At 53.9% G+C, this 20,078-nt stretch overlaps 1 protein-coding gene across 5 annotated transcripts in view; it reads right to left on the bottom strand.

The window, feature by feature from the left end:
- The window catches only part of SYNPO (synaptopodin), a 66,675-nt gene that overhangs the window by 26,247 nt on the left and 20,350 nt on the right, over positions 1-20,078 (bottom strand). For 3 of the 5 annotated variants that reach the window (XM_047730560.1, XM_047730563.1, XM_047730561.1), the window contains exon 2: positions 10,273-10,920. In XM_047730560.1, coding sequence (XP_047586516.1) covers positions 10,273-10,675 — 403 coding nt within the window. In that variant the 5' untranslated portion in view covers positions 10,676-10,920. Of the gene's footprint in view, positions 1-4,405; positions 4,968-10,272; positions 10,921-20,078 lie in introns of those variants that run through there. The other 2 variants (XR_007127534.1, XM_047730564.1) reach the window with 2 other exon arrangements.

Raw genomic sequence — 20,078 nt, 5'->3', positions numbered from 1 at the left:
ATTTTTATTTATTTGTCAGAGAGAGAGAGAGAGCAAGCACAGGCAGACAGAATGGCAGGCAGAGGCAGAGGGAGAAGCAGGCTACCTGCCAAGCAAGGAGCCTGATGTGGGACTCGATCCCAGGACGCTGGGATCATGATCTGAGCCGAAGGCAGCTGCTTAACCAACTGAGCCACCCAGGCGTCCCAGAACTTTGGTTTTTATCTATCGAACACTCTTAGTCTCCAAGAGATTTTATTCCAGAAGATTAGATGTGTGAGTCTCCCGTCAGCCTCCTCTCCTGTCTGTGGGGCTCATTCAGCCCGCCCCTTCCTAGCCTCTCCTGCTGGCTCCACGTTCTTAGTGTCTGCCGAACTCTTTCTCACCCATGATCCCCTCACATCTTTTCTACCCCATTTCATCGCAGCTCAGAACCGAAGCCTGGGCCCCAAAGGAAACGAATGATTTGCCCAAGACCACCAACCAGTTAGCTAAGACCAGAGGTTCAAGTATTTGTTCCCGAAGTGCAGTCCAGGCCCTTTTCCACTGCACTGTACCCATCCTCCTGCCATCAAAACCTGTTTCTGGCTAAACATCAAAAAGTCACTTATCCCAGGGGCGCCTGGGTGGCTCAGTGGGTTAAAGCCTCTGCCTTCGGCTCAGGTCATGATCCCGGGGTCCTGGATCGAGCCCTGCATCAGGCTCTCTGCTCAGCAGGGAGCCTGCTTCCCTTCCTCTCTCTCTGCCTACCTATGATCTCTGTCTGTCAAATAAATAAATAAAATCTTAAAAAAAAAAAAAGCCATTTATCCTGATATGAATCTTGAGCTAGTGTCCATCTCCTCAAAGGCTTGCTATTTTCACAGAGATCAAAACATGACAATACTATCTCAGAAGTAATAGTTAACTTTTTTAGCATTTATCATCATTTAATTTCAAGACAACAGTAAAGATAGGGTTTATTATTATTTCTATTTATAGATGAGGAAATGCAAGCCCAGAAAGGTTATAGAATGTGCTTCAGATCTTCCAGCTAGCCAGGAGGAGAACCCAGGGGTCCAGCCACCGAATCTGCATGTTAGCCATGCAGGAAACTGGTCACACAGGAGTAGGCTGAATTTTGCTTTACCTGCAGTGGCCCTGGGAGGCTGGGCAGGGGAGGAGAGGGTTGCTACAGCTCTACACTATACTGCCTCAACGAGTGGAAAAGATGAAGCCAGGATGGTGGAATTTCAGGCAGTGGCCAGTTGGTAAAGATTTCATTCTGGAGAGAGAGGGCTTTTGTAAGCCTCTGGAATTACAGGGCCTGGAGGCTGTCCCCACATTGATTCCTCTGGCCACACTGGGTAGCGACTGAGCCCCAGGGTCCGGGGACAGTTCACAAAGAACTATGAGCTCACACATACACAGGCCTAACTCAGCAGAGCTCAGCCACCCCTCTGACCAGATCACAGGCCTGGGGCTCCTTTGGGTCTGCAGCCTGAAGCCATGAGCGATGAAGGCATTTTCATAATCTGCAGCCAATGGTCGCCCCCACCCATACCCCAGCCCCAGCTTCTGGTTTAAACCATTTATTGTCCTTTGAAATGCCCTTCCTCCCAACCAAATCCCTCCCCTTCTTCTAGATCCAGGTCCTGGACATGTCTCCTCCATGAAGCCAGCCATGACCACTCCTTCAGATAATGCTCAGGTCTCCACTCCAGTGGAGTGAGAGAGCCCTTCCCTAACCACCAACACAAAGTAGCCCCTTCAAACTGTCCTCCATCTCAGTAGCATGGCTTTTATACATATATATATATATATATGTATCTTTTTATCTATCTGAAAATGTCTTATTTCTTTACCATCGTTTTTCTGGTCTATGTCTCTGATCAAAATGTGAGCTCCTTGAGGACAGGGACCCATCTGTCTTGTTCACCACTGTAACCCTGGTGCCTAAGGACCCACCTCATCCTGTAGCTCACCAGGGACACTGAAGTCCATAAAAAGAAAGGGATTCATCCAAGGTCACACAGCAAGCAAGCACAGATATCCGCTTAATACCCAGCTCCCTGCTCTGCAGCCCAGGGCACTTGGCCATCCCCACCCCCGCCCCCCCGTTGACCCTCTGCTGGCCTATCTAGTCCCTGCCTCCACACAACAGTGGGGGCCAGCACCTACAAACCCTCCACAATGGAGGCACCCAACCCAAGCTGGGCAGCCCTGCCTGCTTCCCCCCTCGGTCCCGCCCTTCCTGGCATCAACAGCTCTGATGAGCTCATGTCTGGAAGGCTGGGAGCTGCCCTGAAGGAAAAGGTGCCTCTCAGGCCAGGCCCCTAGACCTGCAGGTGTGTAGAGCCCATGCGACGTCAGCGCCAGCAGGTGGAAGGAGTGTGCTGACCCATGCCCCGTCCACCTTCTAGGCTCAGGGTGACATGTGGCAACCATGGCAAGAGGGCACGACCAGGGGGAAAAGAACATTCAGAGAAGTTTCCTCCTGTGCTTCTCTCATCTCTACAGCTGTTCCTGTGTCACTTGCCCCCTCCCTTATCAAGGAGCTGCTCTGTCCTAAGGAAAGTGGCTCTGCTGACTTCTACTCACAGAACTACCGTGGGCCGATCTTATCTCATCCCATCCCCAGACTCAGTCTCCCCAACTCTAGAATGGGGAGTTTAGATAAAATGCTGACCGAAGAGGCTGGGGATCCTCTATGAAGTGGGCACCTGAATACTACAGGGTTTTGTCCTTTTTCTCACCTTAGGGGAAGGGCAGCAGCCAACAAGAGAGGGAAGGCGTTAAAGGTTTTATTTTAACCATAAATTATGATTCCAACCACAGCTTAATTTGGGTGCTAGTTTGGGATGTGGGGGGAGCTAGTCCACATGTGGGGGGAGTCCACATGGGATGTGGGGGGAGCTGCAAAGTGGGGGCCACTCTGAAAAAAGTGGGAGCTGGGGGCAGCACAGCAGCAAAAAACTTGTCTTTCGGAAGTTCTCCGAATATCAAACTATGTGATTCTGTGCATTCCCCTTGTACAGATGAGGAAACTGAAGACCAGAGAGGAGAAGAGCCTAACCAAGATTTCATATAGAGACAGAGGCCGGGGACCCCACTCCAAATGGCATTTTCAACTCCCTCGAGGAGCTCCATCCCACTGTCTGAGGTGATACGGAGGTTGGTCTGTGGCTCTGTCCCCCAGCACAGGACGGGGGCAGGAGGGGGCGGGTGGTGACAGCCTGGTGGGCACCATGACTTCCAGTCCCTCCCAGCATACCCTAGTCCCTCTGATCAGCATCTGATCTCATCCTACCCTTGCAACATGACAGGGGTGGGGCACCCTGGAACTGCCCCTTCACCCACCTGGTCCCTGCTGTCTCCAAGGCAGTTGTCCCCTCAGGGGTCACTCTGCTCACTCTCTCATGGGGAGCCAGAGAGGACAGGGCTTGCCTCCAGATCACACAGCAAGTTGGTTTATTCCAGAGCCACTTGTCACTCAGAATAAGGTGGGGAGTTGGGTGTCTGGCTCTTCCCTGCTCACTCTTGCTCCTTGTAGACAACCCAGACGGGGAATACAGGGGTCCCTGTCCCAATCCAGAGTAAGCCCATAACTGGGGGTGGGGGGAGGGAGAAAGGCAGACCCTTTCCCCAGAGCCCTCAGAGAAGCCTTCTCAGGGGCTGGTTGGAGCCCCTGATTCCGCATTGTAGGGGCTCCGGAGGAGCCCCACCCTCCCCTCACTTCACCTCCTTGGCCCCTCACCTTGGAGTAGTGGTCCGGGAGTTGTGCGAATCTGAGACAGAGCCCTTAAGACAGTTCCTTCTCTGCCCCCCTAGGCGCTCAGGAAGGGCCTCGATTTTCCCAGAGCGCTCGGCCGGTGGTCCCCGCGGTCGGAAGGTTCCCGCGTCCTGCAAGCCTCGCCCTCGCCCTAGCCGCCGGAGCCCGCGCCGCCGCCCCGCCCGCGGGAAGGGGGACGCGAGGCCAGCACACGCCGTTCTGCTACCCCACGGGCGCCCATGTTGGTCAACCCGGCGCAAGCCCAGCCCGCCTTTTCCGGAGCCGGGTAGGGGCCGCAGACCCCTCCGGCCGGTGCCCACCCGTCAGCCCTGGCTGTCCCGGTCCCCGAGGTGCTTGCGGGTTGGGACTCGAGAGCCGATGCCTCCGCGCAGCCCCGGGAAGTAGCTTCCCCGCGTCGGGGCGTCCTTCCTCTCCGGGGCTGCTCCAGAGATTCCCGATTTCTCAGACTCCCCCCGCCCCGGCCCCCCGCCACGGTACAGATGGGAAAACTGAGGTCCACAGTGTAGCAGCGACTCGGCCAAGGTCACCCTGCGCGCGGGCACTGGAGTCCAGATGTGCCACCTCCACCTGCGCGGCGCGGGGAACAGCACAGGTGGGAAGGGGCGAGGCTCGCCGGGCGCCGGCACCCCTGCCCCGCCAGCGCCCCTCACTCACCTCCTGCCGCCGCGCGCTGTCCCTGAGCTCACCGGCGCCGCCGCCGCCACCGCGCACCTGGCCGCGTCCGTCAGTGCGCTCCGCCCCCGAGACCCCCGCCGTCTCCGCTCCGCCCCGGGTGCCCCCTCCGCGTCGTCCCCGCCGCCGCCGCAGCCGCCACCACTTAGCGGGCTGCTTCGGGACCCGGAGCCGAGAGCCGCGAGGGCTGGGCGGGCGGGCGAGACGCGCTCCTGCCTCTCGCTCCCCGGGGCCCTAGCGCCGCCCCGCCCGCCGCCCCGCCCAGCCCCCCCGGAGGGGCGACTCCCTCAACCCCACCCCGCGAGGTCGGCCCGGGGATCCCGGCGGCCCCCCTTTCCTCCCGCTTTCCTCCCTTGTGCCACACTCGAATGTCTCGTTGAGTCTCTTTGTTGCCTCTTCCTTTTTTGTATCTCCAGGTCGGTCCCTAAATCCTCTGCTTTCATTTCACCCAGTTCTTCCTGTCTCCCCATCTTTTCTCAATCCCACCAACCACCCCTCTCTTAAATGGGTCTTTGTGATTCTTTCCCCATAACTGAACCACCCCCACCTCCCCAGCCCCTTTCCTTTCATACCCAGATGCTGTACCCCTTAGGGCGGTCTTCCCTCCCCCTTCTCAGCCTAGGTGACTAGAATAACTGTCTACCTCGGTAGGACTCAGGCAAATGGGGACCGAGGAAGGTTGCCACCTCCCCGCTGGCCTGGGGCCATCCCAGGGCTTAACGGGTAGGTCAGCAACAGTAGGGGGTAGGGAGGCTGTGTGGCTCCTGGGTTTCAGTTCCCCATCTTTTCGTTGAACTAAACACCACTCAGATTGAGCTCAGCAGAGCCCCAGGACAGTGGTCAGTGTGCATCAGAGTCAAGGGAATGCTGTTACAAGTCAAGACGCCCACCTTCTAGCACACCCTCCCAGTGGTGAGGAGACCGTGGGCTTGGAAACAGTTCTGATAACAAGCACCCTTCACACTCCCACCAATTTTGAAACAAAACTACGCTTGGAAAAATGTTGACCTGGGTTTTCACCAGAGTTTCCCTAGGTCCCAAGTACCCCACCCCTCCAACCAGGGTGGTTCCACTTTCATTTGTCTTTCATATCAAGGTTCTGTGTTTAGATTTCTGCTAGAGGAAGTTAGAAGTGTGCTGACAGGAGCCCACCCTACCAGAGGTCCTGTGAAACCCAGAGCTGCAGGTGGCCTGGGTTTGGGGGACATCCCCTCTCCCCAGTGGGGACAGCATGCAGGAGGTCAGGTGACAGAGGGGCAAACCCTCCCTGGCTGCTCCCATCCCTCTGGTGGGCCTCAGGGTCTGCAGAGAATTATTCTGGCCCTGTGGCAGCTTTAGCGCTGGGGCTGTCCCAAGTGGAGGTGGGAAACATGGAGGGGGTCCTGGGGATTGGCACCGGGTAAGCTACTTCCTGCCTGATGAGTACATGTGCTAGAAAAGTGGCTATAGCCCAGCCTGTGGGAAACCAGGAAACAAACTGTGTGGGTGAGAGAGAGAGAGAGAGAGAGAGAGAGAGAGAGGGGAGAAGCTAGAATTACTGTGTGGGTGGGTTGAAAGAGACAGGGATGGGGAAGAGGAAGGAGGACAGAAAGTGGTTCAGTCTGTACGTAGGTGTGTGACAGTGGGTGTGCAAGAGTGGATATGCCTGTAGGAGAGAATGTGTGCATTCAGGAGAGATTTTAAAGTATAGGTATGTGAGCAAAAGAAAATGGAGAGAAGAACATGCTTTTAACCTGTATGTAAGGAAGGGAATATGTGTGCTTGGATATTTCCAGGTGGAACTGTAGTTCTGTGTACAAATCTGTGTATTCTGTGTGCACATGTGTCCACATGTGAAAGGTAGGCATGCCTGAGTGAGGGATGTGTGTGTGTGTGTGTGTGTACTAGTGTATGCCTCATGCATTGATATATAGGTGTCTGAGGGCATGCACATGTGTACACGTGTGTGAAGATGTGTAATTGTATATGTGTGCCTATTGGCATAAGAACTGCACACATGCACCTGTTGGGCGGGGGTGTGAGCGTGTGTGCACATGCGAGGTACATGTGAGCCTGTGAGCTTTGCTCCCACACCATTGCCCTTCTCTTCCGGTCACTGTGGAATGTGGAAGTGAGAGGGGCATGGATGGTATCCTGCCCGGTATCTGCTCCGTCCTCTCTCCCACAGACCTAAAGAGCAGGGGCCTTGTCTTTGGCCCAGTGACCAAGGTCAGCTCTTATCATGGCCAGGGGCTCCTCTGCCCCAACAGTATAGACACAGCCAGGGGCAGGGTGTATCTGACAAGCCAGATCCACACCCTCATCCCAGCCTTAGAGGCTCAGAGCAGTGTCCGGTAAGAGTTGGAAAGGCCTCCGAGTCCTTAGATAGATACCCTGGGTCCCCAATAGCAAATGGCCTAGAAAAGAGGGAAGATGGCTTTCCCCAAGCCACAGATACAGGAGGGCTGCATCAGCAGTGGGTCCCAGGTCTCCCTAAGTGTATTCAGTGTTGGGGGGGAGGGTGAACCATGGCTTGGCAGAATCCTGCACCATCCTCCAGAGCTTGAACAACCTTTTTCCAGCCCTAGGTGGGTGGAAGAACACAGCCTGCTGCCTCGTTTCCATGGAGACAAGGCAGCACAGAAGGTGGTTGAAAGCAGGGGCCCAGACCTCCTGGGGTTCAAATCTCTGCTCCTCCACCCACAGGCCTGAGACTGGGACAAGTCACTTAAATTCACTGTGCCTTAGTTTCCTCATCTGTGTAGCAGGGATAAGAAAAATGTGAATTTCATAGGGTTGTTTAGAGGATGAAATGAAGTAACCTATACAAAGCATTTAGGATGGCGTGTGGCAGCCGAACTTGGCGGGGGGCAGAGGGGGATGGCAAAAGCCCTGGGTTCTAGCTTTAGCTTGGCACCAACGTACTGTATGACCTTGGACAGGCTGCTTGCCATCTCTGGGCTTCAGGGTTGCCACAAGATTATCTCCAGAATGATGGCAACCAGCCCTGCCCAATTATGAGCAGCTGAGACGTTGCAGTGAGGGCAGCAGCTCTGGGCTCTCTTGATGAGCTGTGGACCAGCTACTGCTGGCGGAGGCCCAGCCGTAAGCCCTACCCGACACATTCCTGCCCCTATATATTCTCTCCTGATGGCAGGAAACTTAAGCTGCGGGCTGCTGCCCACCTCATCTCGCTGAACCCTTTGCCCCTTGAGCCTGCGACGACCCAGCTCTGCCCCGCTCAGCTAGTACTCAGGCTCTAGAGAAATGGCACCAGTACCCACCCACCCCAGGTGGTGGGTGCCCAAGGCAGAAGATGCCATGACCCATCCTGCAAACTGCCAGGGGGCACTCAAGAGAGGCAGGTATAATTGCGGAAGGACGGGTGTAATTGTCTGAAGATGCTTATAATCCCTTGGCGGTACTGGGAGGAAGCTTTAAAAGGAAGCCCTAATCCGCTAATAACCTGGCAGTGGCACAGGCCTCTTCCCTCTGGATCTCCAGGCAGAGAGAAGGGACTCTGGCTGCTCCCTTTCCCGAGGGAGCAGAAAGGCCAGAGTGGGCTCTGACCCAAGACCACCCGGATTTCTACTCTCCTGCAAGACCTAGCTTCCTTCCAGTCTCCGCCTCCAAGAAGACTTCCCTGAGACACATTGTCCTCAGGTCACTCTTGCCCCCTCCATCCCTAGAAATGTTCAGGACAGAACTGGAGGCCATCTGGCTGGACATTAAAGGAAGAAATGAACCAGACTGCGAGGAAGAAGAACATGATCGTAGTCTCAGCTCCCGCACTATGTGACTTGGGCAAGGGACTTAGGTGTCTGAGCCTCAGCCTTGTCTCCTGTAAAATGGGGAGATTTTGCCTTAGAAGGCTGCCTTAGAAGACTGTATAGTGAGAGGGTTGAGAATGGGATACTACAAAATGACCAAGCTCTGTGTAAGGAGCCAATAGGAACATGAAAGGTGGCCCCTCTCCACCCTTCATCCACGGTCTCTTCCACTCCAGGAGGTCACAGACAACACTCTCCCCCTGTAACTCTAGGATACGGTGGTGGCTAAGAACAAAGTCCCGTACTCAAAAAGCCATGGTTGAATCATGGCATAGCGGTTTACTAGTCAGGAGTCTTAGACAAGTCACTTATGTTCTTTGAGCCTCAGTCTTCTCATCCATGTAATGGACATAATCATAGTACGTCCCTCATGGAGATTGCTCTGAGGTTCAGTGAAATGATATATGTAAAGCACAGTGGGCTTGGCACATAAGGGCTTACTTAACGAATAATAGCTTTTATACTGTTGAGTTGGTGATGATCATTTTAATTATTATTAATGTCCATCATGTGATCACTCTAAAATTTCCAAAACACTACCCCAATCTAAGATCACTGCAACCTCACAATGGCTCTGTGAGGTAGAGAGGGCTCATATTTAATTTTGTTTTCACAAATGAGGAAACCAAGGGAAACTCACCAGAGGAATGCAATTTGCTGGGGTTTGGCCAGTTGGTATCAGGTCTAGAACCAGCACCCATGGCTCCTCACACTTGGCCAGGGTCTATGAGAGGGAAGGGAGCAGGTACTGGGGCTTGCAGGCTCTTGGGGACTTGAGTTTGGGCTGACTCTGGTATGAGGGCCCATCTCCAAGTTCAAGGCTGCAGGGCCCTCCTGTGTCTTCCTTCTTCTTGCCCTTGATGCATTGAAGGCATCTGCTGGATCCTGCCCAGCTGCCTGTGTGACCCAAGCATAGGGGAGTAGGGAGATGGGGGGGTGGTGATGCTGGCCATGGGTAGTGGTCAGGGCCTGGTGAGAATTATTTCAGAAAAGAGAGTGGGCGGGATGGTCCATGGGCTGTCAGCCAGGGGATCAGCCATGCCTGCAGAGAAACGACGTGTTCCTCCAGTTTCCTGACACATTAACCCTCCCAGGCCTGGGTCCCCCACATGCCCTGTGCCCCCAGCATCTGCTGGGAGTGGCTCATGCCTCAGCAAGCATGGCTGGGCTCACGTCCTCTCCATCTGGGCTCACTTCAGGGTTTCCATGGGCCCAGGCAATGAAGGTGATTCAGTGTGGGTTTCCTTGTCCGGCTCTGCTCTGCTGTCTCCTTAGCCTGCAGGGGGTTGGGGGGGAGTGAGGGGAGCGGGGGCGGGGGGCGGGGGGGGAATGCTTTCCCTTCCTCCTTTCCTCCCTCCTTCCTTTCCTTCATTCCCCCCCTCCCTCCCTGACTCCCTTCCTTCCTTCCATCCTTCCTTCCTTCCAGGCAGTGCACTGTGAGCTCTTCCCTATACACTGTCTTTGGGTCTTCGCCCAGGCGATATGGATGGATCCGACCATGCCTCTGTCCTCTCTAACAGATGGGAAACGGGTGGGGAGGCCCAGCTTAGCCACCAATAGGCCACCCGGAGCAGTGTCTTCCTCACTCCGGGGCCGTTTTTCCACCTGTAAAATCAGGAGGTCCAATCGGATCAGACAGCCTCAACCTCGAAAACTGCACGAGGGCCACAGCCTCATGGGCTTTGCCCAGCGCTGCGTCCCCAGCACCCTTGGGCAGCCGGCGCACGATGTGTTCAGTGAGGCGGTCCTGCCCTGTCATTGCCTGGAATCCAAGGCCATTTGTTGCCACGGATGATTAAGGGGGGACGAGAGTGAGGGAAGGACTTCCGTTGGCCAAGCGCGATCACAGGGCTTTCTCTCGTGGACTTCTCACGTGCCCTCTTTGGCAGAGGAAAGAGTGGGCATAGATGAGACCCAGCTGGATCTGCACAGAACTCCCAGCCCCCCATCTCCTCACAGCTATTAATTGGAGTGTGTCCATGGGACTGTGAGGGACCCCGGTGGGCTCTGGCAGCCCAGGAGAAAAGGTCACGAGCTTACCTGGTTTCTGGGCAATCCTGGGTCCCGCTCTGGGCCGGGGGGTGGCTATCACCACCTGCTGAGCCTTCACTGTGTCCCAGTCCTTGCTGACCCTGTTATCATGCTGGGGACACCCTTGGGCTTCCCTGGAGCAGCTGGGTGGCTGGATGCCCAGGGCATTGGGCAGGTCTGGTGCCCCTTGGGTGGCTCTGCAGGCCGAGTTGTCCCCATTCCTGCTGGCCACTCTGTCCTCCTCCAAGTTCATGAGCCCTGCCTCTCCCTGCAGGCTCTCCTCGCCACCGCTGTTCTCCTTAGCCTCCAAGGCCAGACACCTGTAGCTGCCATCAGGGATCCGGAAGGTGGAGGGGATAGACCTGTCTTCGCTGAGTCCATGGGGTGGAGGTGGGAGATGGGGACCCAGCATGATGCAGCTTCTCCTCAGGGAGGTGGAGAAGCTGGGGCCAGGCTGGCCGCCTGTGTGAGCACCGGTCTTTTCTCCTCTTGGTGTCTCCTCTCTGGCTTGCTGAAGCTTTGTCTTCCTCAGCCAAGTCCCAGAGCTGGGGCAAGGTCCAACTGTGGGGCCCTCCTGAGCTGGGTGGGGTAGTAGGCCCACAAGCCTTCCTCTCAGCCTGTGTCTGGGCTGTGAGGCCCTCCTTCAAGGTGATCTACCTGCCCAGAGAGAAAAGCAGCAGCACGTGAGACAGTCTGCTGGGTGTTTTGGGCTGAGTTCCTGAGACCTGTCCACCTTGACGGGGCCGTGAGAATGGGCTGGGGTTTGGGGTACAGGTCTCACACACCCATGGGAAAAATCCCAAGCTTCAGCCATTCAACATCCCAAATTTTTACCATCTCCTTATGCCACATGACCCCTTGTTTGCTTACTATTTTGCCATAAATCAACTTTAAATAACTTATTTCTATTACTTCAGACTTATCTTAAGTACGAATGGCAGGAAAACCACAAGTATGTTGTGCTAAGTCGTTTCCCCCCTAATACACGTTAAATAAATATCTAGTTATTTAAAGATACTTAACTGGGCACTGCCTAGAAAGAATTCTTTCACATGCCAGCAAAGGTACATACACCACAGGAATCCTGGGAACAATGAGGTGGAGGACATAAGGCTGGGCCCAGGGACTCCCTGAGGATGCTGTGCGCCAAGCCAGGGACAGGGGCAGCGGTGTGCTTTTGTGCCAGGCTTTGAGCTAGACCCCCAGCCCTGCCACCCATGGAGCTGGCAGCAAGTCCCATGGCCTCTCTGCACCTCAGCTTCCCCATCTGTAAAATAGGAACATTAATATCTCCAATGTGGTGTTGCGTGGAGGATTAAGTGAGAAAAGGCCTGCAGAGGACTCCATTTGGGTTCTGACATGTAATCTAATACACGTTGGCTGTTCTTTTATTATGCAAAAATGTCTTGAGCTTTTATTGCATGGCAGACTCCGTACAAAGTCAGAGTACAATGGAGGAAAAAGAAGATATGGTACTCTAGCTTCACGAAGCCTTAAAATCTGGTCGGGGGAGCTGTGAATGATAACAAGAACCATAATAATAACAGTGTGATTATTTATAAATGTTAACAATGAAGATGATTTCAGAGAGAGGGGACAAGGCTTCCCATAGGGTGTACGGGATGCGGGGAGGGGATGCGTGGGAGAGGAACTTGGGCGGAAGAGCTGGCTGGGCTGGGAGGCAGATGGAGAGTGGGTGTAGAGGAAGAGGGAGGAGTCCAGGCTGCAGGCAGGTTTGTCGCTCTGGTGACGGGGAGACTTTGTTCATAGAGATCAGGAGTACATGGGAAGGAGCAGGTGTCCAGAGGAGTAGGGAGACGAGTTTGATTTGGCTTCCGCAGGAGGGGAGTGTGTGTCAGCTCCATGTAGGGGCCTGGAGAGCAGAGGAGAGCTCCAGTCTGGAGAGAAAGGCTTGAAAATCATTTGTGGAAGCACAGAGAGGAGGTAGACAAGATGCCCCTGGACGGGCAGCTAGAGCTTAAGATAGGGCCAGTGGCCATGGACACTGGCCGGAAACACTGGCATTTACAGATCTTGGTTAGCGAGTCCATCACTGCTTAGCTGTGTAATGCAGGCAAGTGTGCACCCTCTGAATCTCATCCTATCGGGGAATGGAGAGAGAAGAACCACCCCACAACACACACACACACACACACACACACACACAGGCTGGCCATGAACTGTGAGAATCCTGAGATGTGACGCAAGTCTGGGTACACTGGCGACCTCAGGGCTTGCACTGACCTCATCTGCTGTGGTACTTGAACTGGAGGTCACTCCTCCGCGCCCCCCACCACCAGGTGGGGTCAGGCCTCCCCACCCCCCCACCCCAGCAAGCTGGCCCAAGGCCTCAGCCTCCGGTTGGCACTGCGCCAGTGTTTTGCGGTAGGCAAGAGGAAAGATAAGGGCATTACCAGGCCCTGGGGCAAATCAGTGCCAACCAGGGAAAGGCAAACAAGGATCAGGATCAGAAAGATAACAGGCACCTGTTACAGCAGCCTCAGCAGCAGTGGAATGAGCACAAAGGAGCCAACCTTCTCCCGGAGAAGAACTGAACACCTGTTCCACGCCGGGTTATTCATGGAGGGTGTTGAAATAAATCACCAAGATATGCTTCGAGAGAAGTACTGCTGTTAGACCATTTCAGAAGTGAGGAAACTGAGGCTCAGACAGGTGAAGTGACTTGGGCCTACGTCACACAGCTAGTAAGCGGCAGGGCACCATCTGGACACAGCTCTAGCACCTTGACCGTGAGGATGAGGGTGGATACACAGAGACATGGGAGGGATGGATCCTGCACCTCTCTCCTCTCTGGACTTTTTCTCACTCCCCAGCTGCTGCCAGATTTCACACTAGCGTGTCACCCCCTACTGGCTGCCAGATTTCCACACTAGAGTGTCACAGAATCTTAGACTCTCATGAAGAGCCAGTAGAATTCTGAAAAAAACCTAACTGGCCATGCGACCTTGGGCAGGTGCCTTCTGTACTCCTAGTCCGTTTGCCCCAAGGCACGATGGCGGGGTTGAGCCAGATGGGGGCAGGTCTCATTGCAGGATGCCATGATTCTAAGCCCTTGGAACCCCGCTCCCCGCCCCCAGCCACTGCCACAGCCACCCACACCATCACAGAGCCAGATGGCAACAGGCAGAGTGGGCGTAGGGGGGCAGGGCTCCCTCTGATACCCCACGGGAGCCTCGCCTCGCTCTATCTCTGCTTCTGTTTTGCTGTATTTGATGGTGGCCACGGTTTCCAGGAAAGAAGAGAGAGGCGGAAGAGTTAACTTTCCGCCACCCACACAAATATTTTTGGCCAGCTTTGTCTTTGGGCTGCCAAGCCAGGAGGGAGGGGTTGGCAGGAGCACTCCAATGCAAGTCTGCCTCCCAAAGAGGGAGGACTCCCAAGCCAGCTGGGGGGCCTGGGCAGGCCCCTTGCGGCCGAGTTCTGGAACACCCACTGAGCTCGGGAGCCCTGTGCAGGGGCAGGTGGTCAGGACCCACAACAGGAATGACAGCTACCCCTTACTGAGCGTCCCCTAGTGCGTGGCCACACCTTGCACCCAATGCTCCTGGATGGCAGGTGTGTGGGTGCTGTCTACAGATGAGGAAACTGAGGCAAGCAGAGATAAATTCCAAATCCAGAAGCACACCATGGCTGAGTGGTAGAGCGGGACATGTGTCCAGCTGCTGGGCTCTGTGCTCTTACCCTCTGCTCTCAGTGACTGTAGACTAACTCCAGGAACCCCCACAGAGAGCCTGCCTGTGTGGGAATATCTCCAAGGTGGACAGGAGAGAGCCTGCTCCAGTCTCAGCAGAAACGGGTCGGGAGGGGTCTTCTAATTCTGGCTCCCTCAGACCCACATCCCTCATCATGGCCACAGGCTCCAAGGGCACGGAGCCTCAGCAGGCAGGGGTGACACAGAAGGCACAAACCTGTTGTCCTCTTATCAGGGAGGGCAACTCTCAGCCCAGAGCCACGAAGAGCTCTCCCAGGTTGTCCAGCAAGTCTGACGCCAGGCCGGCACTAGGACCCAGGCGCCCAGGCACCTGCCTCCAGCTAAGCCCTGCTCTACCCTGAGGGGTAGGCTTTCCCTTCTCCCTCCCCTGACTTCAGGGAGCCCAAACAGGGTACCCAGCTGAGCTGATGGTCAGATGCTCTACAGTCCCTGTCCACGAAGTCTGAGGGCCTGCCCAGATCTCCCGAGGGTAGGCCCAGGGAAGATGGCCATGGCAGCCTCATGTTCTTCCTGCTGTTCGCTATGTGATGGGAGGGAAGGGCACTGGCTTTGGAATCAGATCTGGGTTCCGATTCTGACTCTACTATTCCGTGGCTGCCTGACCCTGGGCAAGTCTCTTCATATATTCGAGTTTCAGCTTCCCCAGCTGCAAAATGGGTTAAAGTAGGGCCGACTTCAAAGGGTTGATGCAGGGATTCATTGAAAAACACAGGCTCATTCCTTTCCTCTGCAGGGAATGAGGGAGCACCATTGTGTGCAGCTCCGCAGCTGGGCTCTGGGGGTGAATGTTAGCACAGTCTGGCCTCCCCAGGTTCCTCATCCACAGTGCCCACAGCCTGCTGCAGGGGAAGGTGGAGGGAGTGAGGAGTGGTGAGGGTTGGGCTTAAGGGGGTACATTGCAGGGGTCAGGGCACAGGGTCCCAGTTTTGACTCTTCCACTGACTTGGTGAGTCTTGTCGGGGGAAAATCACAGGCTCTGATTCCACAGTGGAGAGACGGAACTAGGTAGAGAGGGGAGAAGCAGTCCAGAAAGACTAGACCCTCATTCCTCTGAAGGCCCTTTTGCCCCAGAAGTCTTCGTACCTGGCCTCCCCACCTGCAGTCTTCCTGTCTCCACCCTCTCCTGGGTCTACTCCATTCTTCTAAAGTGCAGCCCTGAATGTGCTCCCTTGCTCAAGGACACTCCATGGCTCCCCATTTCTCACAGAATAAAAGAAAACATACAAAACAAAACCAAAAAAGCTCAGTTGCCAACAAAGGGAAATGCAGATTCAAAGATCTCATGATTCTTGGCTGAAGGCAAGGAAGGAGGGCTTCCTGGGGGTGACATTTCAGTTGGATTTGAAAGACCTTGACAGGAAGTGCTCGGCATTCTGATGGATAGAAGGTACTTCATCCACCAAGGCCCAGTGAAGGCAAAAAGGCAGGACTGTTTGGGGATGAATCTGGAGAAATGTGATGGCCTCGATAGGCTGAGGCTAGGTCATGTGTGGCAGGGCAGCAGGAGGTAAGGCTGGAAGACAAAATCCCCAGGCTCCAGCTGCCTGGACACTCATTCCTCCTGGCTCGAGAGGTGATGCAAGGGCAGCCCGATGGGATGAGGGGAGCCACCGCAAGGCCCAGTTCTAGGGGTTGGGCCGGGAGGAAAAGGTGGGAGCCGGAAACCAGGGCTGGCGTGCAGGGATCCCTGCCAGAGGAATGCTTCAACGCCTGGCTCAGCGCCAGGCACATAACAAAAACAACGATAATAGCTGATGTTTATGAAGTGTTTACTATGTCAGGTGCTGTTCCAGACACTTAGTGCGCAGTAACCCATCCTATCTTCATCACAACCCTATAAGGAAGGTACTATTATTATCCCATTTTACAGATGAGGAAGTTGTCACACAACGAGTAAGTGGCTGAGTCAGGGTTCATATCCTGATGGTCTAGCTCCAAATAGCACTCTCACCCATAAGACTATACTGCCTCAGTAGTATGATTGTTACTGAATGAATGAATGGGAAGGAAGGATAGGAGGAGGGAAAGTTGGAAGGGAGAGAAGGAGGAGATTATTTCCAACACCTGGTACATTGCCTGGCACATAGTAGTCACTCAATAAATATTTGTCAAGTACAGTAATGAGGGCAGGGTGACTGAGGCATTAACTGTGTGCATAGCCGAGGGGCAAAAATGGAGTTCCCGTGGGGAAAGGAGTCAATCAGAACTGGTCCAGATGGCTCAGGGTACCTCTGCTCACCCCACCCTTGCCTGACAGCCCCTCAGCATCAGGAGTGAGTGGGGCGATAGTGTCCAGCCTGTCTGGAGCCGAGTTCCTCCTGTCACTAGAAAGAGAGCTTCTATTGTCCTCAAGAATCTGAGCTGAGAGTACGTTCCTGCCTTATCATTTCTCTCCCAATGAGGTGATGGGAACCAAGGTGGGGGGGCTCAAAGGGGAAATCCCAAGCACTCCCAACCTCTGGAATAGGTGAGCTTGAGAAAGCCCAGCATTCACGATTACCCTGCTGTATGTTCTCAGAAGAGTCACTTCCTTACAGTGGGCCTCAGTTTCCCCAGCTGAAAAAGGCCTTGGGCAGAATGGTTGGTTGGGGTAGGAGCCGCCAAGATTGAAACTATCCCCAAATCCTCCCTGAACTGGCCCTGTCCCTGCATTTTCCGGTGAGTGAAGTCAGTTCCAGAAGGATATGCAAGCGTGACCACACATTACTGACCCTTCCCTCCAGTGCTGCAGGACAGATGGACCAATCCTGCCTTCCTTTCTTCCTGTCTCAGCCTCCAGCCATCACTGCCCTCGCTGCACAGCCTGCTCTGACCTCTCCTCCTTCCTCCCTACTTCTCTCCATTCCTCCATTCCCGTCTACCTCCTGGGGTGGAAGGAGCCAGTGGCAGGGTGGGGGGGGTGGTATCATGTGAAGGTGGGGAGCTCTGGAGGCATCAGGAAACCATCCCTTGGTGAGAAGGAAGGTGCTGGGAAGAGCCCCCCAAGCTGGACACGCTGGGTGGTCCCAGGAGGGATGAGTGTCAGCCGGACCTCAGTTCAGCCTTCCTATAGCTGGGTAACAGGACCAGTCACATCATCTCACCGGATTTCAGTTGGGTTTTTTTGCTAGAATGGCGACTCAGTCATTCATTTGTTCCTTCATTCATTCAACACGTACTCACGGGTGCCAGCTATGTGCCACTGGCTATATTAAGCACTGGTGGTACACAGTGAACAGAAAAGAGAAAAGCTCTGCCCACGGGATGCTCACATGTTAGTTGGGGTGGATGGGTAACATGTAAATAAGAAAGCATGTCAGATGGTGATAAGTACAATGGAAAAATAATTAAGCAGGAAAGGGAAGCAGGGACTGCTCTGTATTAGGAGGACAGAGAAAACAGTGATATTAATATGAAAAACCTTGACAGATGCCATTCTGTGTTTTTACGGCACATGTATTTCAAGTTCACAATTAAGTTAAATTCTCATATGCAATTATAAGTACATAAAATCAACATTAGGTGGCAAACTCGGGAACAGAAGCCTTGCAAACCTCTGGGAGATTTATTTCTTATGCTAATATTTTGATTATGCAATTGTTCATCTCATCTTCCACTACGAACAAACCTACCGTTTAGGATTGAGTATTTTTATAATCCTGGATATAAAAATATGACTTTGCGTATTAGCATTATCTCTTTGAAAACATTCTTTTCCAAGTTCATTAATTGAGAGTGTCTCCTCCATGTAAAATACGAACTTGAGGATAACAATATTGATGTCACAGTGTTGTGAAGATTAAATCAGGTAATGTGTGTAAGTACTTGATAAGATGCAACTATTGAAATCATTATTATTTCTGTTCGGGGGTGACTGCGGACATAATCAGTACAAAAGCTACCATTTATTGTATACTGACTATGTACTGGGCACTGAATTCATACATTATATCAATTATGATCTTATTTATTCCCCCCAATAACTTCATGAGGCAGGTACCTACTATTATCCCCATTTAACAGAGGAGGGCAATGGAGGCCAGGAAGATGAGTCTGCCCGTGGTCTCAGAGCAGGAAAACCACTAGCCAGGACTTGAGGGGAAAAACCATAGCCTGGGACCTGAGCTGGCCACTGGGGGGCTCCCTGAGGGTCAGTGTAAAGAACCCCCTCATTCTGCCTTCTGCCATGCCCTGTGTGACCTGGGGCCACATCCCTCCACTCCCGGGCCTCGGTGACCCCCTCCAACCACACAGTTGCAGGGCTGAGCTTGGGGGCTCCACGTGGCTCTCCTGCTGCAGATTGCCCATGAGTCCCAGCACCCAGGATGCTGGAGGACTCGAGCCCGTTCCAAATGGACGCCTCAAATCCAGCCTGCTCACAAAATCAGCCAAGTCCCATGCGCGTCACATCTATTTCTGCCCTGCTGGGTCTATAAATATGTGGGCCAGGGAACCAACTTGGGCAGAACCAGAGGGACTGAAGTCATGGCTATAAATACAGGGCCAAGGCTGGCTGGGGTCAGGAGGCGGATGCCGCAGGGTCAAGGCCAGCCTGGAAAACCACACCCCGGGGCGTCCTGCATGCAGTCCAGTCTCCTGGAAACGCAAGAGAACAGAGGCCCCAGGGGTAGGGACTTGCCCAAGGCCACATGGGCAGTGAGGGTCTGAGGTGGGCTTGGAGTTCAAGGCTCCTGGCTCTCAGTAGAGCGCCACCTACTGTCCTCACTCATAAATACCCCTTACCCCGCCCAGCAGCTCTCCCCAGTTCAACAAACCCATTACATTAAGATTTAAGCTTCGGCTTAAAATAAGCAGAAAATAAAATAAAATAAGCTTCTGCTAATAACATATTTCTTTTTATGTATGATATATTGGGGTTCTCAAAAATTTCAGTTGAGAAAGAGTTCTATGACTAAAAACTCAGGAAATGACTAACCGTAGCTACCTCCCTTTCCATCTGACTCTTCCCACGCAGCGTGGCCTAGCCCTGCGCTGAAGCAGGCCATACCGACCCGACAGCCGACCTGTAATTTCCTCCCAAGTCTGCACTTGGCGACATAACTTTGATAGCTCGAAAATGGCTGCGCGGGGAGTTGTCACACCATAGAGACAGGCAGATGCTACAGATCAGGCTTTTTTTTTCCCCCTGGAGAGCCAGTTGTCAACATTTATCAGTCCACCACTGCTTATGACCATAACTAGTGAATCCCTACTCTGCCTGTCTCCTGGCTGGCTGACCTCGGGCCAGTTCTCCATCGGAACTCTGCCAGCCTCCATTTTTTCCATCTGCAAAGTGGGAACAATAACCACACCGGCAGCATAGCGACTGTCAGGCTAAATAAGCTTGTACCCCTAAGGGTTAGCACAGCGGTTTCCAAACCTGTCTTCATGTTCGAATCCCCAGAGGACTTTTTACACATGCCAAAGCCCCGGCCATCCCCCGGGCCAACTCAGTTACAGCCCAGGGATGTAGGACGGGGGCACCCGTGTATTTGGAAATTTCCCAGGTGATTCCAACATGCAGACAGGGTTGGGAACTGCTGGCTCACATAGCCCGCCTCTTGGCAAGCACTCAGCAGCTGTCCAGGAACTAGGAAAGAGAAGGGGGCAGTAGTGGGGAGTCTTGCTTATATGTTGGTTCTATTTAAAGGCCCAGTCTGCCTAAAATGTGCAGGAGATGCTGCCTCCAGGGACCATGGAAGGAGGGTCTTGGCCCTCTTCTTTCCAGATGTGCTCTTGGACACCCCTCCACGCTCCAGAGCCGATGGGCGCAAGCCTATACACCCCAAGGAGGCCTCACTTCATGTGGTACTCAGCTGGCCAGCTGGGAGATGAACAGGCCTCAGCCAGGCCTCTCCCTCCCCTCCTAGAGAGGATGAGCTCGGCTCTTCTCAACCCACAAGCCAAGGATCCATGAAGTTTGGCTTAGCCTGGGAGACAGCGAGCTGCCGATTGGGAAGACTCAGATTAAGAATAGAGATTTCCGGCTTATGCCAAGGGCTTGGGGCCTCAGCCCAGCTTTGCCCTGGACCACTGAAAATGAAAGCAGTAGTAAAATGAAAATCAGTAGTAAACATATCCTGGTCAGTATGTACTGGGTTCT

Source organism: Lutra lutra, chromosome 5 (genome assembly GCF_902655055.1).
Source record: "Lutra lutra chromosome 5, mLutLut1.2, whole genome shotgun sequence".
Lineage (NCBI taxonomy): Eukaryota > Metazoa > Chordata > Mammalia > Carnivora > Mustelidae > Lutra > Lutra lutra.
The sequence above is the reverse complement of the archived record's forward strand: the minus strand, read 5'-3'. Positions and strand labels throughout refer to the sequence as shown.